This window comes from Sceloporus occidentalis, unplaced genomic scaffold, assembly GCF_023333645.1.
Source record: "Sceloporus occidentalis isolate IW3139 unplaced genomic scaffold, rSceOcc1.0.p SCAF_1, whole genome shotgun sequence".
NCBI lineage: Eukaryota > Metazoa > Chordata > Lepidosauria > Squamata > Phrynosomatidae > Sceloporus > Sceloporus occidentalis.
The window spans coordinates 47,454,016-47,475,736 of record NW_028316981.1 but is presented as its reverse complement, the minus strand read 5'-3'; the positions used below and the strand labels follow the sequence as shown (position 1 = coordinate 47,475,736).

The 21,721-nt window shown below is 40.6% G+C and overlaps 1 protein-coding gene across 1 annotated transcript in view; it reads right to left on the bottom strand.

Annotated features, from left to right (window-relative positions):
* The window catches only part of LMCD1 (LIM and cysteine rich domains 1), a 67,479-nt gene that overhangs the window by 32,104 nt on the left and 13,654 nt on the right, over positions 1-21,721 (bottom strand). The window contains exon 2 of the mRNA XM_089520236.1: positions 5,104-5,192. Within this exon, the coding sequence (XP_089376362.1) occupies positions 5,104-5,192 (89 nt within the window). The remainder of the gene's footprint in view (positions 1-5,103; positions 5,193-21,721) is intronic.

Genomic DNA, 21,721 nt, shown 5'->3' with positions numbered 1-21,721 from the left:
TTGGTCACAATGATTCATGACTCAATCAGCTCCTGATTAGACTACTGTATTGCATTCTGTGTGGGGCTGCCCTTGTACAGAAAAGACAGCTAGCACAAGACATGGCAGTCAAACTGTTGTCTGGTACTTTAGAGACTGCATACCAACTACACAGGCTTCCAATTTGTTTCTGAGTTCAATTCAAAGTTCTGTTTTGGATTTGGGACTGGGATAATATAAACACTACTTCCTATCATTTGATGCCACTTGGAATCCATGTGAGAGGACCATTGTATTATTACTATTACTATTATTATTATTATTATTATTATTAAGCTTTATTTATGTAGCGCTGTAAATTTACACAGCACTGTACACACAATCTTTTAATTAGACGGTTCCCTGCCCTCAGGCTTACAATCTAAGAAGACACGACACAAAAGGAGAAGGGAATGGTGGTGGGGAAGGGGATGAGGTCCTGGAGTTTATCTCTCCCTCTGAGGCCTGGACCAAGGCAGATGGATTGGAGGGAGGGCTCTGTTTCTTAAGGGTATGTCCGGTGGCATTGGGGAGGCCTGGTGGGATTGGCCTCCCTTCTCTTCCCTCAGAGGCCAGGATGGAGCCAGATGTATGTTCCTACACCACAAAATGCTAGGTTGGTTAGTCAATACACGAGATAGGGATTATTGTATAGCAACTCCTCAGATGTGGAACTTCCTCCAAAGGGAAATCAGGCTGGCAGTTACTGTGCAATCTTAATGCTATAATTATGTTGTGTGAAACTGATCCTAATTTGGCAGTGGGTATGAGAAATCTTGCTTAGTATACTTTGCCAACTTGCTAATACATTACCTTTTTATTTTGAGAAGCCAGGTATTGAAATTGGTACTTTCAGTCTCAACAGTAATCTAAAAGTGTCTGAGAAGAAAAGAGATATCCCAGACAGCAGAAGATTTATAGCATGCTTGGTTTGGGTTTGGAGAACTTGGATCTAAACAGTATGCATTTTATATTCTTTTCCTTTGCAGATCATAAGCCAGAGAATATATATCCTTTCCGCTGTTATATATGGCAGCCCTTTGCATTAACTGCAAGTAATACCACCATGGTTATTAAAAAGCATTCCCAGGCTGCAGAGTAGCCATAATATAGGTGAGGCTGAGAATGTGCTTTTATGTTGGGAGTGTGATGTATTGGCACTATTGCTTATAGCAAATGGAATCAATATCCCAATGACTCTAATCCAAATAGTTCCTTTTAAAAGCTCTTCTGAAACTGCATCTCAAAGTGGTAAAGACTGTAAAAATGATTTGAACTGAAATGAAGCCTATATCTCTTCCTCCACCACCCCATGATGTAGGCAATACAATTATTAGGAAACTAGATTTTTATGGTTTCTTCCTCATCAGAGCTGGAAGGAGAGAAAGCTGCACAATGATGATTTTCAGAAGATGCTACAAAGCAACACCCAGAGACAAGCCAAGGCTTAAACCTCATTAAAATATATTGCAAATATCCCATTGGGTTTACACATCTGAAGAAAGACAACTGAATTACAGAAGTTGCTTGCATCTATTCCTTTGTTGCTCTTGCCTGTTGCTTGGTGTTAACAACCAAGCCCCTGTGTGCAGGCCAAATTGCAATGTACAGCTTTTCACCAGTGGTGGTGAACAGCAGGCTGCTGGGTGATGCAGCCCCATTTTTGAGTCCATTATCCTCTTTTACTGTGACCTCTGTGGCAGCAGTCAAAAAATCAATCTCTTTCCTTGTTTTGACTATAAAAGCCACACATACTATGCATAAAGACTTTCTGTGAGGGGCTGTGCAGACTGCCCCTAACGGTCGGACTGCAGCCGTCCCTTTTACAGCCAGATCAGGACCACGGCAACCGCATGCTGCGGCCCCTATCTGGCCTTTGCAGGGTGCAAAAATGAGCTGCAAAAAGCGGCTCATTTTGCATTCTGCAAAGGGCATGATAGCCGTGGTGGCGCAGCTTTAGAGTGCCAGAGGAGCCCTGTTATGCTGTGTGTCATGTGGAGCAGCACATGGTGTCACACTGCACTGGGAGCAGAGTCGGGGCATGCGTCATATGGACACTCTGGCCCAACTCTACCCCCAACTTGGCTTTTATGGCCAGTATGCACAGCCTCTGAGACTAATAGTGCTGCTGGAACACTGGCAACGTTGCAAACAAGGTACATCCTTGCATCTTGTTTTTAGGTAGCAGTGTTGTGCCGGGAGTGCTAATGGCCACTTAGAAAAGGTATAAGTATGATGCAAGGTTTATTTTAAAGTAAAAAGGGAGAGAAAGGTTTTGTATTTGAAGATGCTATCACATAAAGCAGAAGTGGCCACTCCTAACCCCACCCACTTTGGAGCTACTTATGCACCCATGAAAAAACCCTTTCCTTCAGCTGTGTAGTACACAAAATGGTGATCATAGGCTCATGCATGTTTCCAGCATTTGGAATGCCATGTCTCATGCTTTAATACCACCCCCTCATTTGTCTTGAGAATAAGCAGCAAGGAGTGATGAGTGGTTTAAAGCATTTGTCTCCCATTTCTTTATGGCTTCTGCCAGCTTCCAGTGACATGATACATAAAGCCATTTCAGACTGTCTACAGACAATTACTGCTAGCTGTTGTATGTGTTTTGCACTCTGAAAGCTAGAAGAACTATATAGCTTTGAATATCATTAGGGAGATCAGTCTGTATTCTCAGAGGAAATCACATTAGAAGCCCATCACAAAAAAGATGTAGCGCCTTTGCACATCTCCCTTACCTGTAATAGCTTCAATGTAGCTCCCACTAAGAATAAATCTTTGTAGAGCCCAAGGACTGTATCACTTGAAAGTATGCAGTTGAATCTTCCCTACTGTTAAAAAAACCCCAACTCTCCATATATAAAGGACTAGCATTTGCCAACCTCAGGTGATTCTCCAATCAGAAAGATCCTGAATGTGAAAACAAAACAGGTGGCTGCCGCCTGCATTCTGAGGCTTTACAGTACTACATGGACCATATTTAATGATACCTGAGGTCTTTCGTATTGTCTGTGCTGAAGAATGGTGTAGTGAGCTAGGCTTCTGCTACCAGGCAGATGGTATTTAAAGTCCTTGTTAGCATCATGGCCAAATGTTAACAACTGTGGTGTGAAAGAGTTAAGTTGTAGTAATGACCTTGATGGATGCAATTTCCATTCCCTTTGCAGTTTGAGACTGGGAAAGGATATGAAGGCTGGAAGCCAATTAGGGGAGTTCATTTTTCCTCTCTTGGTAACCTGCTTGTGCAGTTCTCATAGCTTCTGGGGGGAAAAGGGTCATGCTTGCATACTTTGGATCTGCACTATACAAACCTTGGGAGACCATCGTCCAATGGCCTCACCTGATAAGGGAGATGCACCCCAGCCCATGGTCTCCCCATATATCCAGCAATTGGGAATATGGTTGTCAGCCAAGTTGAGTAAATTTGTGGGTTTTTTTTTTTTTTTTGGGGGGGGGGAAGCAATTTTATCATTGGCTGTGACAGGACCTAATCAGTGAAAGAGATTGAATGCTTCACTGCTGTTTAATATGTGCTACATCATTTACTGTCAATAAAGTTTATGCTATTGTGGTAATATGTGTTTGTGTTCAGCACCGAAAGAACCCTTGAGGAGGTCCAAAGCTACACATAGTTTTGGAAGGAGTAAGATTTTGGAGGGGAATGTGGTAGAAACCAGCAAGAACCACATGTAAGCAAGGCAACATAAGGCATAGGCAGATGATGGAGTCTTTTTAAGAAATGCCAGCTTTGACTAATCACTGCATTCTGGAAAGATGTCTTGATTATGGAAGAAAAAAGCATTTGTGATTGTATAAGATTAAACATGCAGGGATGGTGCTGCATTTTTTATGTGTGTCTTACATTCTTGGGTCTGAAAATGTTTTCCCACTAAAATCAAAACAGACTGAATTCACTACATGTCTGATAGTTTATGTGATGCTGGTTGAATAGATACATCAGAAAGCCCAAATATTTTCATTCAAATGGGTCACTTGAGTCTTTCTAAACTGTTCCCTTGAGAGTGGAGGCTTTGAGGAATGTGACATTTTAAAAGATGCAATCAATGCCAAAAGACGAATGTACTTGGACTGGAATGCCTTTAACTGCCACCCACTTTCAGAAAGGATACACAACTCTGCACTTTGGACAAAAGAAATGCATTAAAAATACAAAAAGCTTCAAATGAAAGACTGACCAGCTCAAATGTCAAGTCTTGAACATTTGAACAACAGACAGAAGCAAACTGAACAGTGGAAGAGAGAGGAGGAAGAAGAGTAGTAATTCATTTCATCAGCAGGTGATGTTCACACACAAGCCTCATAGCTTTTCTTATTTTATGAGTGGCTATATGAGTTTTAATCCGGTTTATCTATAGTGAATAAAGTATTTTTTTCTGATTTGTCAGACTGATTCAAGAAAAGAAGATTTTTCCATGCAAACTTAATCTTGGAACTCTAATCTGTATCAGTGATAGAGAACACAAGTTTAGTGGCTGGTTATGATCATTCTGGTGGTTGCCTATGTAGAAGTAAAGCCATCCAATTGAGCTAATGTAAGCAAAGGTCTTTGAACACTTAGAAAAAGTACAGCAGCCCTTCACAGTTATACATTCTTTACCCATGGATTCAACCATTCACAGCTTGAAAATATTTTAAAAAATATATACATCCCCAAAAAAGCACATCTTGATTTTGTTATTTTACATGAGGGGCACCATTTTTTGACACCAATGTATATAATGGGACTTGAGCATCCACGGATTTTAGTATCCACAGGCACTCCTGGAATCAAACCCCAGTGGATATCAAGGGCCTACTGTATTGTAAGATAGGTGTAAATTATTCTTTTCAATTGCAAGGTGAACTTAACAGTAGAATAAAATAATTTTAAACACCTGAAATGAGTGAATGCACCAAGAAGTATATACTTCCTACAAAAATGACAATTTATTCTACAGGGCCACTGACATTTGTGAATTCACAGTTGCATTGGACACAAGCCAAGTCAGAACATGAAATTAAAACAGAAAGGGTTATTTAGGGGGCAAAATAGGATTCCTGTAGCTGTAAATGCAGTACCTCCAAGAATGTGGCTCAAATCCAGTGCACATTCCTCTGCATCTTAAACAAGGCACACCTCTTCCTGATGGTTGCTGGCTAATTGAAACCTGAAGAGAGAGAGAGAGAGAGAGGTAAATATTATTTAAAAATGGTCTGTACCACCCTTCATCATGGAATCTATCCAGAGCAGTGTACAAATACAGTGTGTCAAGCAACAAAGAAACCAAAGAGTAGAAGGAACAGCATGAAGTCAGTCAATTTCCTTCTAGTGGAGGCATCTGGTCCATAAAGGGCTAGGGTCCACCAGTCATGAGCACCCCATTAACATCTACAGGCTGGAGGAAATGGATTGGATTCTGAGAATCAAGCCAGATAGTGTTTTGGGCATATCCCCAGATTGAAATGCATATGTGCCAACTCCCAAAGCATCCTTACTAAGGCGATGTGCAAAATGTAGAGATGAAATTTGTAAATTGAACCAAATGCTGACTTTATATGTAAATTTTATACACACATATATGGTCCCACCTCTGTGTCCAACACGTGGGGTAATATAATGCAGGGGGGCATACGAAAGGTATTTATCAGCTGTGGCACTCCAGTCATGAAATGCCTTCCTCTTGGATATTTATCTCATTTATTGATTTTAATTTAGAATTGTTTAGGAAATCCATATTGTTATATCTGGCTTGTGTCCTGAGATCTCATGATAAAAAGGTGGGATAAAAATACAAAAAAGGTAGTAAGGTAGTGGGGCAGCTATAGGGAGATGCTCATATAACACACATAGAGATCCAGCTTCAAGACATATTCAAAGTTACAGTGGCCTTGGAGGAAGCAAGACCAAAAACAAAACATGACTGTATTAGTTGTGGTTACTCAAGGATTTATTCTTCTACAAGATAACCCAGGAAACACAAGTGAAAGAATGCAGTGCCCTGATTATTTGATTCCATTTTATTGGCCTATGCACACTTGTACACCTCATAGAGACTCAAAGAGTTATTTTGAGAATGTGGCGAGTTTCCATATCTTTTCAATTATGCTTTGTAGATGGTTTCCATGGTGAATGGGAAACATGGCTGAAGAAAATAAAATAAAATGTGCCCTAGAAGGAAAGCAAGGGCTGGAGCAGGGGAAGGGAGGGTGTGCATGAAAGGCTTGCAGTATTGCTCAGCTGTTCATTCATGAGATGGTAGGCTAGAAAAATCAAAACTGAAAAAGGACAGATTAAAAATTATGTCAAAATTCAAGTGAAGAATGCTTTTGAGTTTAAATGGGGAAAATATTTTGACAATTGGCCTTCAAATGTAGTAAATTCCAGCTTTCAAATCTTTAGAAAATGATTAAGCATGCCTCTGTATTCAAACAAGGAAAAATATGTACTGGAAGAGCCAGAATGCATTTGTCCAAAAAGGAAATATTCTAGAGAAATGGATACGATAGAATGTTGTCTCAATTATGGCCTTGTCACTGACTTTCTCTCCCATCCCCAAGGAATTTTCCCAGACTCTAAATCCTAAAAAGCTATGATGTCTTCAGACGTGGCAGCAATTCTGATCAGCAGGAATTGTGCACAGCATTCCTGTAAACACATCCCAAATCCTGGCCCTGTTTAGGCATTATCAGCTCACACAATTAGCACTATGTTGGGTGTGAGTTAGGGAAAGAGTGAGTCCATGCTCAATTGCCTTGTATTGGGGAGCAAGTTGACAAGTTGACAGTAAGAGCTGTTTGACAGTGGAACACACTCCCTTGGAGTGTGATGGAGTCTCCTTCTTTGGAGGTCTTTAAACAGGATGCTAGATGGCCATCTGTGGGGATGCTTTGAATGTGAGTTCCTGCACAGCAGGGAGTTGGGTGGCCCTTTTGGTCTCTTCCAACTCTACGATTCTATGTTCATAGCCTCAGTTACATACCAATGGCTTAAAACAGCATTGGAAAATTGTGTAGCTCTCTAGCTGTTGAACTGCAGTTATAATAATAATAATAATATTAATAATAATAATAAAATTTATTTATATATCCCGCCTCTCCCTGCGGATTGAGGCGGGATTACAACTGATAAAATCAAACGATACAATTACACAACCCACACTACATAAAATAATCAATTAAAACAAGCCAAGATGCAATCCCTCATTATCTATGCTGGCTAAGGGTGCCGAGAGTTCAAGTCCAACAGTGTCCACTCATTTTCTCCTCCTGGTCAAGAACCTGGTTGTTTAGCGTTCTAAGTCTTACAAGTCTATCTTTGAACATCAGGGTTCCCACTTCTCATTCTTCTCCCATGCATTGCCAGGGGTGGACTGGTAGTCTAACATCACCATTGCACCCCACATTTGAATTGATTATATCCTAATAATGCCTGAACAGGGCTACTGAGGAATTTCCCCAATGGGTGCCAGGCTATTCAATTTTACAGTTTCTGTTCTAATGCTGCAACCTACTGTATTCAAGCTCTGTGTTCCTGTGAAACATCTGTAGTTCTCATCTCATGCTTCAGAACACTACCCAGCTATATAAAGTAGGTAGAGTCCTATGTCATTGGAAGCCAGCATGTCTAAGAGGTGCCGCAGCACTGATGTTCAGTACATGATTTCCCAATAATCAAACTGTTTGGGAATGACAAGTTCCTATAATCTTCATGGGCCCAACAGCTTTTTAGTGCTTGAGCAAAAGACAGGCTAATCTTATCAGTTTTTATTATATTCAGTGATATGTATATGTGTAGAATTAAAATGTATAGCCATGCTAGTCTTGAAAATCAGTATGGAAAGGGTTCTTGTAGCACCATTAACAGAAAAAAAGAAGTTGGTAGCAGGAACCTTTGTAGACTTCAGCCTACTTATTGCATCTGAGGAGGTAGGCTGAAGTCTACAAAAGTTCATGCTACCAACTTCTTTCTTTCAGTTAATCTCAAAGGTGCTACAAGATCCCTTTGCATAGTGTGTGTGTGCACATGTCTTTGCCTGTTGATGTATGGCAACTCCATGAATTCTTGGGGGTGAAACAGAGGGGACTTGAAACCACTCCTTTCGAAGATGGATTGGGGATGTGGCAACCACACGCCGCAGGCCCAATCCACCTGGAACTTGGATAAAAAAGGAGTGGGTTTAAGAAAAGACTAGAAAAGACAATAATGCTTGGAAAGGTGGAAGGCAGAGGAAAGAAAGGAAGACTGTATCAGATCATTAGGCTCAAAGGAGATCATAACCCTTAGCCTGCAGGACCTAAGCAGTGCAGTTGAGGACAGGGTAGCTTGGAGGTGTATCATTTACAGAGTTGTCATGAGTCAAGGCCAACTCGAGGGAAGTTAACAACAATGATTGCCATGTTTCTGTGAACATTACTTCATGGCTTGCCAGCTTTGGTCTGCCAAAGAGAGAAAAAAACCTTCCGGTTTGCTTTTTAATGGCAGCTTTATCTGCTGAAATCAGAAGCAGCTTGTCACAGATGGAGATAATATTTATCTCATCTAGCATCTTCCCATCAACCATAACTAGAGATGTTGGCTAAAGAAAAAGTTGGAAACTATTCCAAGTCCTAGATAAAAGAACATCTCATGCATTCAGTGATAGCTGCCAAAAACTCATTCTCACTACAAGAGACTTTGCCTGTATTTAGGGCATTTTATAAAAACCTTATGTCTGGAAATATGAATTTCTTTAGGGTGTGTTCCAAAGGCTCATAAATGTTGCTGGGAAGCTTTGGCAAAATGAGGGAGTAACTGAAGATGAATTAGGCACAACGAATACATATTTCAGAAGAGATATAAGGAAGAAACCAGGATACTCTCTACCTTCGAATTTATCCACTGCCATCTAGGTAAAAATGTTACATGCAGGATGAGTGCAATGAATTATGAAGTGCTATTTCATGCAGATTGAAAATGATAGATGTCTGAAGTAATTCTTAATCTCTCTAGATAAATATAGATGGCTGGGTGTCTGGAGGATAAAAGGAAGAAAAATAATTCCTGTTTATTGGAATAAAATGTATCACATATTTTAATGGCCAAATCTTTTAAAATCATATTTAAAGCTGGTTTATTTGACAGTGGTTGGATGTATAATAGAAAGTGGCCAAGACAATTTTTTTGACACATGAAGCTTCAAGCCTTTGATGAGTGGGAAGCACAAAGCTAAATCTGGACTCAACTGAGAGCTGAAAGAAAAGAAAGGTAGTTCAAAGTTAGATTATGTACTTCGATTACCTGCTTGGACATGAAAGCCACTGGGCGAACTTTGCAAAGTTACATGCTCTCAGCCTCAGGGGAAGGCAATGGCAAATCTTCTCTGAACAAAACATGTCAAGAAAAGCACATGATAGGTTTGCCTTAGGGCACCCATTACTCAGAAATGATTTGAACGCACACAACAACAAGAAGCACTGGTTAGGTATGACAGTGCTTGCAGTCAAGCAATGACTGCATGATACACACACCTTGATCAGCTATATTCATGGAGCTCTCCATGGCTACTAGTCATGATAGCTATATACTGTACTACCCAAAGTAGGCTTGGGCAACATGTAGCCTTTAAGATGTAAGAAAACTAAAAAAAAAAAACCTCACCGTTGGCTATGCTGTCTAGGGCTGACAGGAGTTGTGGGCAGTACCATTAGAAGAGCAACTTTGTTCATCCTTGACCTAGAGTACCTGATGCCACACATCTTGAATATCAGTTGCTGGGAGAATATATGCAGGTTGTGGCTCCTCTTGCCTTGCTTATGGGATTCCTAAAGACATCTGGTTGACCACTGAGGGAACAGAATGCTGGAACAAATAGGCATGCAGTCTGATCCTACGGTTCTTATGTTAATTGTTAAATTTAATTATAGTCCTGTCCACATATGTTTTTCATTTGCATGTGGGAAACACAAGAGAGAAAAATTTGACTGAAGTACTGCTTGTCCAAATGGGCTCAGAGTGAATGGGGCCAAACTTAACATGCTTCTTGGCAAAGTTTTTGATCCACTGATATAAGTTTCTCAGTATGTGATGGTGTGTTGTGGTGCAGCTGTTAGTATTTCCAACCTCTGGTTCATTGTTGCTAGCATTGCAAATTCAGAATTGTTAGATAGTTTTAAAAAGAACATTAATAGAAATCTCTGGAGAACAAAGATATTTATCTTTAAAATAATAACATTAATGAAAAAGGGGCCTACCAGGTAGCGTTACAGTGTAGGTTTTCTAAGTGGTCTGTACTCTGGTATCTCCCACTGCTAAACACATGTATTAAATGGAGCCAATAAAGACCCCTTAAAGTCACTCCACCCTTATGGGTAATCTGAATGAACAGATACATTCTTCCAAGTATTAGGCAGTTGGCTTCAAATAAATTTAAAACGTTTTATTAGCCATGCTATTGTAGTATGTTTAAATCTACTATACATTGACAAATGGCTTAAAAACATTGCCAGATACAATCACTAATCCTGCAGACTCTACAGTCTCCACGGTACATACCACATGCAGATGATGGCTAGTGAGCTCCACAGATTGCATCATAAAGCAAACATTTATTCCAGCATTCACTATTATATAATGTCAATATTATAGACTGATCCCTTTTCTCTTTGCCCTACAAACATCCTACAGATATAGCATGGGGGCCTAGATAATTTTTTAATTTGAATGTACAGTGGAGTAATTTAAAGTGTTGCATAATGTCCAGTTGTGTATGTATTCAAAGATATAGCTGGGTTAGTCTATAAAATCAGTACGTAGAGGGATCTTGCAGCACCTTTGCAACTAACTGAAATAAAGAAGTTGACAGCATAAGCTTTTGTAGACTTCAGTCTACTTCCTCAGATGCATATAGTGGATTGGAAACAAGGGACAGACTTATATATGTCATTGGTATGTGAGAATGTCAATTCAAATACAAAATCCTTTGTTTATGGAAACCAAGTAGCAAGCCCAGTTTTAATTTTAGTCGTTAGTGAACAAATACATTATGTACTGGCCAATGTGTATGGAAATGAAGAGGCAAGACCAGTTTGGCATTGGAAACTAGCCTGTAGGTAAAGAGAATAGGTGAGTGTAGGATGCCCCTCTGAGGATGGGGTGAGATAGTGCTGAAATGTGTGTAATGAGTCAGGAAGCCATTATCCCTGTTCAATCCATTGCTGAGGGACTGCAGTTTATGGATGAATTCCAATTCTGCTGTTTCTCTTTCCAGTCTACCTTTGTGGTTCCTTTGTTCAAGGACCACTGTTCTGAAATCTGCAATGGAATGTCCCGGGAGACACCAGTTTTTGTGCATTCCCATTCCTAATGTCTAATTTATGTCCATTTATCCTCTGGTGCAGGGACTGGCTGTTTATTTAATGTAGAGTGCTGACAGGCACTGATAATATAGTATGGCATAAATCACATTGGAGGATGAACACGTGACGGTCCCCCTATTATTGTGGGCGATGCCATTAGGTCTTGTGATGACATTTCCTGGATAAATGTGCAGGCTGAGTTAGCATCTTGGTTTGTGGCAAGGCTTAGTTCCTGTGTCCCCATCTGTGTCATGTGTCTTCCTGTGTATGAGTACCTGTTTGAGTTTTGGAAGCTGTTTGTAGCTGAGTAAAGATCTGCCACCAAGAGCCCCTGAAAAAGTGGCATCATTGTCCATAATGGGTTGTAGTTTGTTGATGATGTGCCTGAGAGGTCCCAGTTATGTGACCACTAGTGGGGTGCTGTCATTTTCTCTCTTCCATCTGTTCTGTACAAGATCATTCCTGGGTAGAAGTTGTGTATGTATCAACTATGAGAGTACAAAAGAAGTTTTAGGAACACATTTCCCAGACCACCAACCTGTGACAGCACTTTAAATCTCTATATTACCATCCTGTTTATTCTAAGAAACACTATCCATTCTACAATCATTCCAGTACCCCACTGGGTTACCTTGGGGAGGTCACACATTCTTAACCTCAGGGAAAGGCAAGGCAAATCTCCTTTGAACAAATACTACCAAGAAAACACAATAATAGATTCTCCTTCAAGTTGTCATAAGTCAGAAACAGCTTGAAGACACAACAATGCTAGCTAGCTAGCTAGTATTCCTAGCATATACATTTACTATTTCTTTGAGGTAGTTATTTAATTGTGCTCAATTCTGCTAAGTTTCTACAAGTTGGATAGGTTTGGTCCTTCAGCATAAAATTCTCACCACATCACAGCAATCCCACAATGGCCAGAAATATTTTTTCTGGCAGTCATTAGTGCAGCTGAAACTATGGGTTTCTAATGTTGCTAAAGACAGCAGAAGCATGAATTGGGGTGAGGTACTTTCAACTGTAAAGCATTTTAGACAATATAAATCCCTGAAACATAAGAGGATTCCTGAAATCATGCTATGGTTGTGCACATCACCACTCATCTGTAAGAGTTTATAAATCAGATTACTTAGGTTGTATCATGCATGCATCAAATTGTCTCACTAGCAGAGAAAGTTAAGAATATAAGTTGTAAGAAGACTGAAGCTGGATCAGATCTAGCAGAATCAGGCTTGTCTAGTCCAACGTTTGCTTCACCTGGTGGCCGCAACATGCCTGTGAAAGGGACACTAGCAGGACAAGTGTGCAGCTGCATCCTCCCTGTGATACGCATCTGATACACAGAGAGCTCCTGGAGACAGGCACATAGTCAGGATTTTGGGAATGGGGGGGGGGGGTCCAGACCAAGTGCCACCATTATAATGGGGCTTGGGCGTGGCGGCGTAGCAGCACATGCCATTCACTGTATCTAATGGAAGGGGGGTCCAGACCCCACGGATCCCTCACCCCGGCTACATCCCTACTGGAGATTACATATGGCCATTCTGACTAGTAACTATTAATGGCCTTAACCTTCATATACTTTGCTAATTTCCTTTTATAGCCATCCAAGTAGGCAGCTATCACTACATTTTGTGGCAGTGAATTCAATACTTTCACCACGTGCTCAAAGTCAGAGTTTCTCTTTCTTCTCCTTAATCTTCCATCACTGGACGATTCCACAGAGAAAGCAAGGGAGGGAGGAAAGTACTTTTGTATTTACTTTCTGTACAAAATGCATTACATTTCAAAGAAGAGGAAAGATCAGCATGAAAAGCTCTGGCAGAGGCAACTGCAAGCACAATTGATGGATAGAACCATCAACCATCCAAGCATTGTTAGGCTTAATAACTTGAGAGGGAGTCAAATAGAGCACATGTTCAAAGTACATACAGTACAATTGCCACTTTGTCAATTATGCTGCTAGCAAAAATGCATCAAGGATCTGATTTAATTCTGCAGGTGTGGCCAAAGGGGTGGGAAAAGAGATAATACTCAGCCAGTAAATCTGAGAAACTGTCATTTAATGCAAGGTTGTTTCACCTCTTTATAACTTAGCTTTGGACATACAATTGTAAGCTTATGTATAGCTGTAGGCCTACATATAACTATAGGACAAGATAAAGTGCAACCTTCCAGACGTTGCAAGACTACAGCTCCCAGTAGTCCTAGGCAGTATAGCTAATGCTGGGTGTTGCAACCCACGAACATCTCACGAGTTATGTCTTGTCCCCAGCATGGTAGGGGAACAGAGGGGGTGGAGGTAGCCTTGCCCATTTGTGACAGCAATGGGCTGTGCAACTTACCAGCACTCTGTAGCAGACAGTTGCTATCTAGCAGCCATCTACATGGTACTGATTCAGCTTCAGATGCCACCTGCAGATGCTCAGTAACCTCAAGAGTTATGAATCATCCAGCTACTGTATTTTCTGGTGTATAAGACTACCTTTTAACCCAGGAAAATCTTCTCAAAAGTTGGGGGTTGTCTTATACACCGGGTGTCATCTTATAGGGCAGGGTGCTAAAACTTCCGAACTGGACCAGAGAATCTGTGGTTGCGGCATATGGTGGGGGGAGCTCAAAAACGGCCACTATCACATCCTCGCCATATGCGGCGACTGTATGAAAGCAGCAAGGGCAGCACTGTACAAGTACAGTAGAAGAAAATCCACTCACCAGGATTTGTGGAAAGAAGTGACTGAATGCGGTCCTGATGACGAGGTGAGGGGGCACCTCACCGGGAAGGTGCAAGTGAAGGCCCAAGCAAGCTGCAGGCATCCAGGATGCCCGGGGTATGAAAAAAGAGCCGTGTTTGCACTACTGCTATGATAATTTTGGAGACAGGGAGGGCTGGGCAGGCAGGGAGAGCTGACCAATCCAAGCAGGCTTTGTATACAACAAGTTTTCCTGCTAAGTACCTGCATGTTATAAACATTTGAATTAAAATTACCATATTGAAATCAAATCTGATGTTTTTAAAAAAATTTCTTGGTGTGCATTGGAAGAGGGGTAGTCTTATATGGTGAGTATATCCCAAACTCTGTATTTTAATTGGTAAAGTTGGAGGTCGTCTTATATGCCCAGTCGACTTATACTCTGGAAAATATGGTAGTCATTGTATTGCCAGGGCAACAGTAGCTTATTTGTTTACTCATGACCCTTTTTGACCACCTATAAATGAGAGTTACTATCATCATCATCTTTTTAACAATCATTGTCTTATGTAAACAAGTAGCCTGGTATATTTCAAGAAGATTGCAAATTACAGAAGTACTCAAATCAAATAATAGTCAAATAATAAACAAAGCCTTACTTTCCAGCCTAGCTTGACACTGTGGGATAAGGATGCCTGCAAACTGGGAAAACAGGGAAGAGGAAAGGGTCTTTCTGCAGATAGCTGATCAGTGTTTACACATCAAATGTAAACCAAGCTGCATTCTGATTGTAAAAAGCTACATTAAACTGGATTTGGCAGTCATCTGTTTTTCTCTGGGCTGCTTCACTAAGGATATTTAAGTGGTTCAGTTACATTCATAAAAACAGCAATGAAGACACTGGATTAGGACACTTGCCAAATGAAATCTACTGAGCAAAACAAAAGCTCCCCACAAACCAGCCCAATGTGATCAGACTTGCCCTTCCTCCAAAGCAAGTCCGGACATTCCTGTAAAGGCTGTGTCTGGTGCTTTATGTGAGCAAAGGAGACCCTTGTCTACAGTTTTCTATCCTTGTTTGAACTTCTGTGTTAAATGGATGCACGTAGTAAGAGTGCTCTCAAGTTTACTCTGAGTCCAAAGTGAAAAGGATGGCAAAACAGTCTTGGTAAAATAACCAGCTCAAAGCTTCACCCACTGCCAGGAAAATAGTTTCAACATATAATAATATCATTCACTCCTGATTTCCTCCTTTTAGCCCAGACTGTGAGGATTCTGTAGAAATAACAGAAAACAGGGATGGACAAACAGGCCAATTCTACTTTTTCCTCACATACACTTTTTTTAAAAAAAATCAGATTTATGGAGAAATTTGAACATTGAGGGATTGATTGCATATCAATATGCAAACCACACAAAATTCTCTCCCACTATCAGCTAAAAAAATTATACTGGGGGGAAAACATACACACACCATCTTGGAACCCTTTCACAATATAGAGTTATAGCCCCATGGTTCCACTTTAACTGCCATGACTGTATCCAGAGAAATCCTGAGCTTTGTAATTTGGTGATGCACTAGAGCTCTCTGGCTGAGAAGTCTAGATACTCCCTGCCTAAACTGCAAATCCCAGAATTCCACTGGATGGAGCCCTGACATTTAAAAAGTAATCATGGTGCTATAACGGGTACTGTGAAGGGGTTCTGGTGTGTGAAATTTGAAAAGCAGAACAAGAACAATGAATCACTACTTCTGAAATAAATTTTCCAAACATACACACAGGGGATAAAATTGCCAGGAGATAATCAGGTATAGTTTGTTAAAGAGGGACCTTAGAATCTTTGTTTTCCATACGATGCAGATGCAAAGTGTAGATTGCATGTAGTCCACAGGGGTCCACAGATTGCACCCAAATTCCAGAATATTTTTTTAAAGGCCTCTCCTGGAACCAAAATGGCCCAAGAGAGCCTAAAGGAATGCCCCTCAATACCTCCAGAAGGCATTGGGTGGCATTTGGATACTATTTTCGTTTTTTTAGTCTTTGGTGGTGCATGTGGCCCTCCAAGGTGTTCTGGGCTTCCCACAGTTGTCCTTTCTATTCAAGAAGATAGATGCGCGCCTTGAGCTGTTTACAATGTATAGTACGGCAGGTGTGTTTGTTCTGCCTAAGAGATGGGGGGGGGGGGGAAATAATGTCAATAAATATTTTGCCTCTTGCTATGTAGGGTGATTTCACATTCTTTCCAAGCTTCAAGGGTGTTTTTCATAAAGTTCAACCTTGTGTATGTGTATTCAGAACTAGATGTCAAAATCTCAGTCCCTTATAGAAACATCTTATTTACAGAGCCCAATTATTTTCACACATCTGAACTACCAAAAAAATCCCACAACAACAGTGGTCGTTCCACATTTCCTGGGGTTAGGGCACAGCAGAAAAAAATGGAAATTAAAAGAGAAAAAAAACAGTATTTGTTTTACCTGAGAAAACACTTCTAGAAATCTTTAGGTCCTCCAGCACAACTCTATGGTCAGCATTTGCCAGAAGTTGACAAATGACAATAGAATCACACTGGAGGAACTATGAATGCCAACATAAGCGTTTTCTCCAGGTCCTCCAGCACAACTCTATGTTCAACCTCCAGCAGCATTGTGTTCTTCAGCGATTCCAATAAAAAATATTAATCCGCAACTCCACAACTTTGGAGGGCTGACTGTAATAACTGGGTTAATTAATCTACAGCAGAAGCCTTAGTTCCCAGAATTCCTTTGCAAATTAAGTGATGAGCCAGAAGCCTTCTAAGGGTGCTCTGACAGGACAATTAAATTCCACGGGTTAAAATCTCAGATTTATTATTTTTCAAAGAGAAAATGTATCTCAGATGTTATAATTGTAAAGTTCACTTTAGGTGGCAACATGATATATTGTTTGTCTAATCTTACAGACAGGGCTCTTGAAAATGGGATTATGCTCTGTAAGAGTTCAAAATCACATACAACCACAACTCATTCCTTATTGTTTCACAAACACAGAAGGCTATGCACATGAGTACAGAAATGCTAAACACAACATTTTCATGGACTCTTCTCATAATTCTAAAGGGAATAGAAAAGGAAATCTTAGTAGATTCATATGGTTTCTTGTATGGATCAGATATCAAAAATATACTATCAATTCTGTATTCATCACATCTTCCTTATGACATATACAGGTAAACTTCAGTTAACTAAGCAGATAGATTCCTAGACATTACATCTTTAACAGAAAATTTGGTACAAGAGGCAGAAAGCATATGGAAAGAACAGAGATAGATTCCTGTACAAAAAAAGAAAAGAAAAGTAGTTCAACATGTTTCAGCAAACCTTTTATTCAAAACTAACACTATGAAATCTGAAACACTATGAAAAATGAAACAACTAGATCTGGTAAGGCTTTCATAAGCAGTAGTTTTCATAGGTACAGTGCGCCCTTGGCTTACGCAGGGGATCTGTTCCGGACCCCCCCCCCCCGCCGCGCATAAGCCAAATACCGTGCATGCTCAAGTCCCATTCAAGTGAATGGGCTTGTGCATGTGGTGGCACGGCAGTGCACACGCACCACAGGCGCTCCTGCACGGCTTTGCGTGTAAGCTCAAAGCCATGTATAACACAGGTGCACTGTAGTAAAAACCTTCTACAGATCACCTGAAGACTTCTTCCAAAATGTATCCAAGAATGACTTTTTCTTTCACAAGCCCCTATTTTCTTAAGAATTCCATTTGGTCAAACTTTACAGAACTATCCCTTTTCAATATGCTGGGGTAACTAGCTGGCAAGGCAGCCTTATCCGCTCTCTCCTTTTATCTGTTTTGCTGTTCAGGTATGCTCAGTAAAGGATTTTGGAGGCAACTTCTCTTTACCTTGCCTGCTGTAGGCGGACACACACAGCCACAGTAGGATTGGCTAGAGCAGAATCCTAGTCTTTCCCAGATCAAGCTTTCTTACATTGTCTACTGCAAATATGCAGCAGTAATCTGACACTTTCTTCTTCTAGGAATTTTCTGTCATCTTCCCATTGCTGCTAGAAGGTTCCACTAGAATGAGGAAGAAAAATGGGAGGACCAGGTGGATGTAAAGACACTTTGTAAAAAGGAACGTCTTTGTCAGAGGCTTTAAAAGCTAAGGAATGTCCACAAATGAGAGGTGAACTGATTTTTGAATTCATAGAAAATACAGATTACTGCTCACTTATGATTTATAGCTACCAGCAGGACACTACTTGAAAACTGGGCAAGTAACACATTTGATCAGGCACTGAGAAACAAACTCAATGATCCAATGCAATCAGAATTATTTGTTGGGAAAAAAATGAAGACTTTTTTGGGCTGAGGTAGAAAAAAAATTCTAGAAAAGTTTGGAAAAGAAACACTTTATTTCAACTACATATAGCACACCCTAATATCTAAGGAAATAGCTGCCAAATTTCTGCCTCCATCCAATGGGACCAAGATATCACAGTGTAAAGCATCTCAGCAAATATCATGCACTTCCAAGTGCAAAAGCTTGGCAGGATTCCTTTATTCAGCAACAGTGTGTGAATGCTTGATAAGAGAAAGAAAAAAAACACCCTTCCAGGTTTTAAAAATAGAGCTGCAAGATTTTTCCAGCAACTGGATTTAAAGCTGGTATTTCAAAAACTGGGCCCAGACTCTAAAAAGAAAACAAGATAGTAACACAGGGTAGGTGGTGATTTGCTTGCAGCAAGAATCCAAACATATTCCAAATATAGTAATATACATAACAAAGCAAGTACCAGTATTATCGCCTTATGACGTGGAACCTATTCATCAATCCCAACTAAAATAGACCCACTGTTGGCTGACATATCAAGACATAGGTAAATCTCACTGATTTTATAGGTGTCCTCTAGTTGGAACTAACAACAGGAATCTGTACTTCCTCTCTTTCATTTTAAGAAATAAGAAACCAAGGCGGTCTACAGGAATAATTTTCAACCTCTGCAATTCCAGATATTTTGGACCAAATCCCACAAGTCCTAACCAGCAAGCCCATGATCAAGTATGCTGGGAGACTGAGTCCAAAATATCTGGAAGGCTAAAAGATGAGGGCTAACCGTCTGCAGGGCACATTATGGATCAGAGAGTTCATAATCTTCTTACCAATACTGATTTATTGGGCATCTTGGACTGCTTAATATTTTTAACAGTCTTACCCAGTGGTGAGGAAACCTAAGGCTTATGGGATCTACTGGCTTGAATCCTAGCATAAGTACTTTTTCCAACACTGTGTAAAGAAGTATCTGTAACAAGTGTCAGATACTTCTACTTGCTGTTGACCAACTGGATACCTTCACCCTCATGTACTCCCATGTCAGCATGCTCATGGAACTTAACACATAAGTATGCTGGTGAAACCTAAAAGCTCCAAATAAGATTTTGACCACTTTTTTGGTGAGACTCAAGATCTACTTTTGCTGAGTATGAAGGCATGCACTTAGATCTAACGAAGTCCATCCTTTGTGGTGGAAGGGGTATGGACTATATTAGATTTGAGTACTGTAACTCAAAAGAAATATATTTCACAATACCTCCACACAAACCTAACTGTAGTTACCCCTGATCATTCTTCAATTCAACAGTAGAAATTCAGAGATCTAGGAGTCATTTAGTTGTCACAATTGTTAAATTAATTAGAAACCAGAGAACCCTGCCAGTCTACAGCAAACTTTTCAGAGATGCACTAATAGATCAGATCTACTTTTTTCTCGCCCCTGGCCTAATCTTTGTAAAAGGGTAGATGTGAAGCTAATTAATGAAACATTTGTGGTCCTGGGCATTTCTTCTTTAATAGAAAATCTGGCATCTGAGGCAGAAATAACATAGAAAGAAAAGGGATACATTCCTATACAACAAACAACATGTTTTAGCAATTTTTAACATTCAAAATATGCTCAGAGTGAAATGAAACACCTTGGTCGGGTAAGCCTTGCATAAATAAAGTCATTTTGAACTTCCTTGAGACCATTTGAAAACTTCTTCCAAAAAGCATTCAGGGATTAAATATATGCTTTCTTTTCACAGCTTCTACTTTCCTTATTTCTATCTGGGTGGCTAAAACTATAGATCTATTCTGTTTAATATGCTGTTCCCTGTTTCAGGTTCACACAGGCTGAGTAAGAGATTTTTGAGGCACGCGCTGATTACTTTGCCTGTTGCAGAAAGGCACACATGGCTATACGTGGAGAGCTGGAGCAGAATCCACTCTTTCCCAGCTCAAGCTTTGTTGCTTTGTTTACTGCAGACATGCAATTTCAACCCAACACCGAAAGTGAAGTCGAAGGCTTTCATGCCTAGCATCCATAGTTTTCTGTGGGTTTTTCAGGCTATGTGGCCATGATCTAGAAGAGTTTATTCCTGATGTTTTGCTGGCATCTGTGGCTGGCATCTTCAGAGAATGCTGACCTGGAAGAGAGTGGGTGTGTGTATATATATATATATGTGTGTGTGTGTGTGTGTGTGTGTGTGTGTACACACACACACACACACACACACACACACACTGTATTTTCAAACAGCATCTTGTGCCCAGGATGGTTTGTAATGTGTTCTGCTACTGCTGATTTTTCTGGCTGACCCAGTCTGCAGTGTCTCTCATGTCTCTTGATTCATGTTTGGACACTGTGTTTGGTAGTCCCTATGTAGACTTGTCTGCAGCTGCATGGTATGCTGTAAACTCCTGCAGCTGTGAGAGGGTCTCTCTGGTCCTTGGCTGAGCGAAGCATTTGCTGGATTTTCTTCATCGGTTTGTAAACCATCTGAAGATTGTGCTTCCTCAACACTTTGCCTATTCTGTCTGTGACTCCTTTGTTGTATGGTAGAAATACCTTCCCTTTGGGTGGTTGCTTGCCATCACTCCTCTGGGTTTTTCTGAGTCTGGCAGCCCTTCTGATGTCTGAGCTGGAATAACCATTTGCCTGTAGAGCCCAGTCTAGGTGCTTCAATTCATCTTCCAAGAAACGGGGTTCACAGATGCATTTTGCCTGATCTACCAGTGTTTTGATTGTGCATCTTTTTTGTCCTGGGTGATGGTTGGAGTTCTTGTGCAGGTATCTGTCTGTATGTGTAGGTTTTCTGTATATCGTGTGACCCAAACGTTGGTTCAGTTTGCGGATGACTAGAACATTCAAGAATGGCAGTGTTCCTTCCTTTTCTTCTTCCATAGTGAATTCGATGTTAGTGTGGATGTTGTTCAGATGGTTCAGGAACACAGCCAGGTCTTCTTCTCCATGGCTCCAGATGGTGAAAGTGTCATCCACGTATCGGAACCAAGTTGTGGGCTTTTTCGGTGCTGTTTCCAGGGCTTGCTTTTCAAAGCGTTCCATGTAAAAGTTTGCTATCACAGGGCTTAGAGGGCTTCCCATTGCTATCCCATCTCTCTGTTCGTAGAATCCATTGTCCCACTGGAAATAGCTTGTGGTGAGGCAATGTTCGAACAGGGCTGTGATTCTATGAACAGAGAGATGGGATAACAGTGGGAAGCCCTCTAAGTCCTGTGATAGCAAACTTTTACACGGAACACTTGGACAAGTGTATAAAACACTTTTACATGGAACACTTAGACAAGTGATTGGACAAATGTATAAAAGACTTTGCAAAAAGAAATTTGTCAA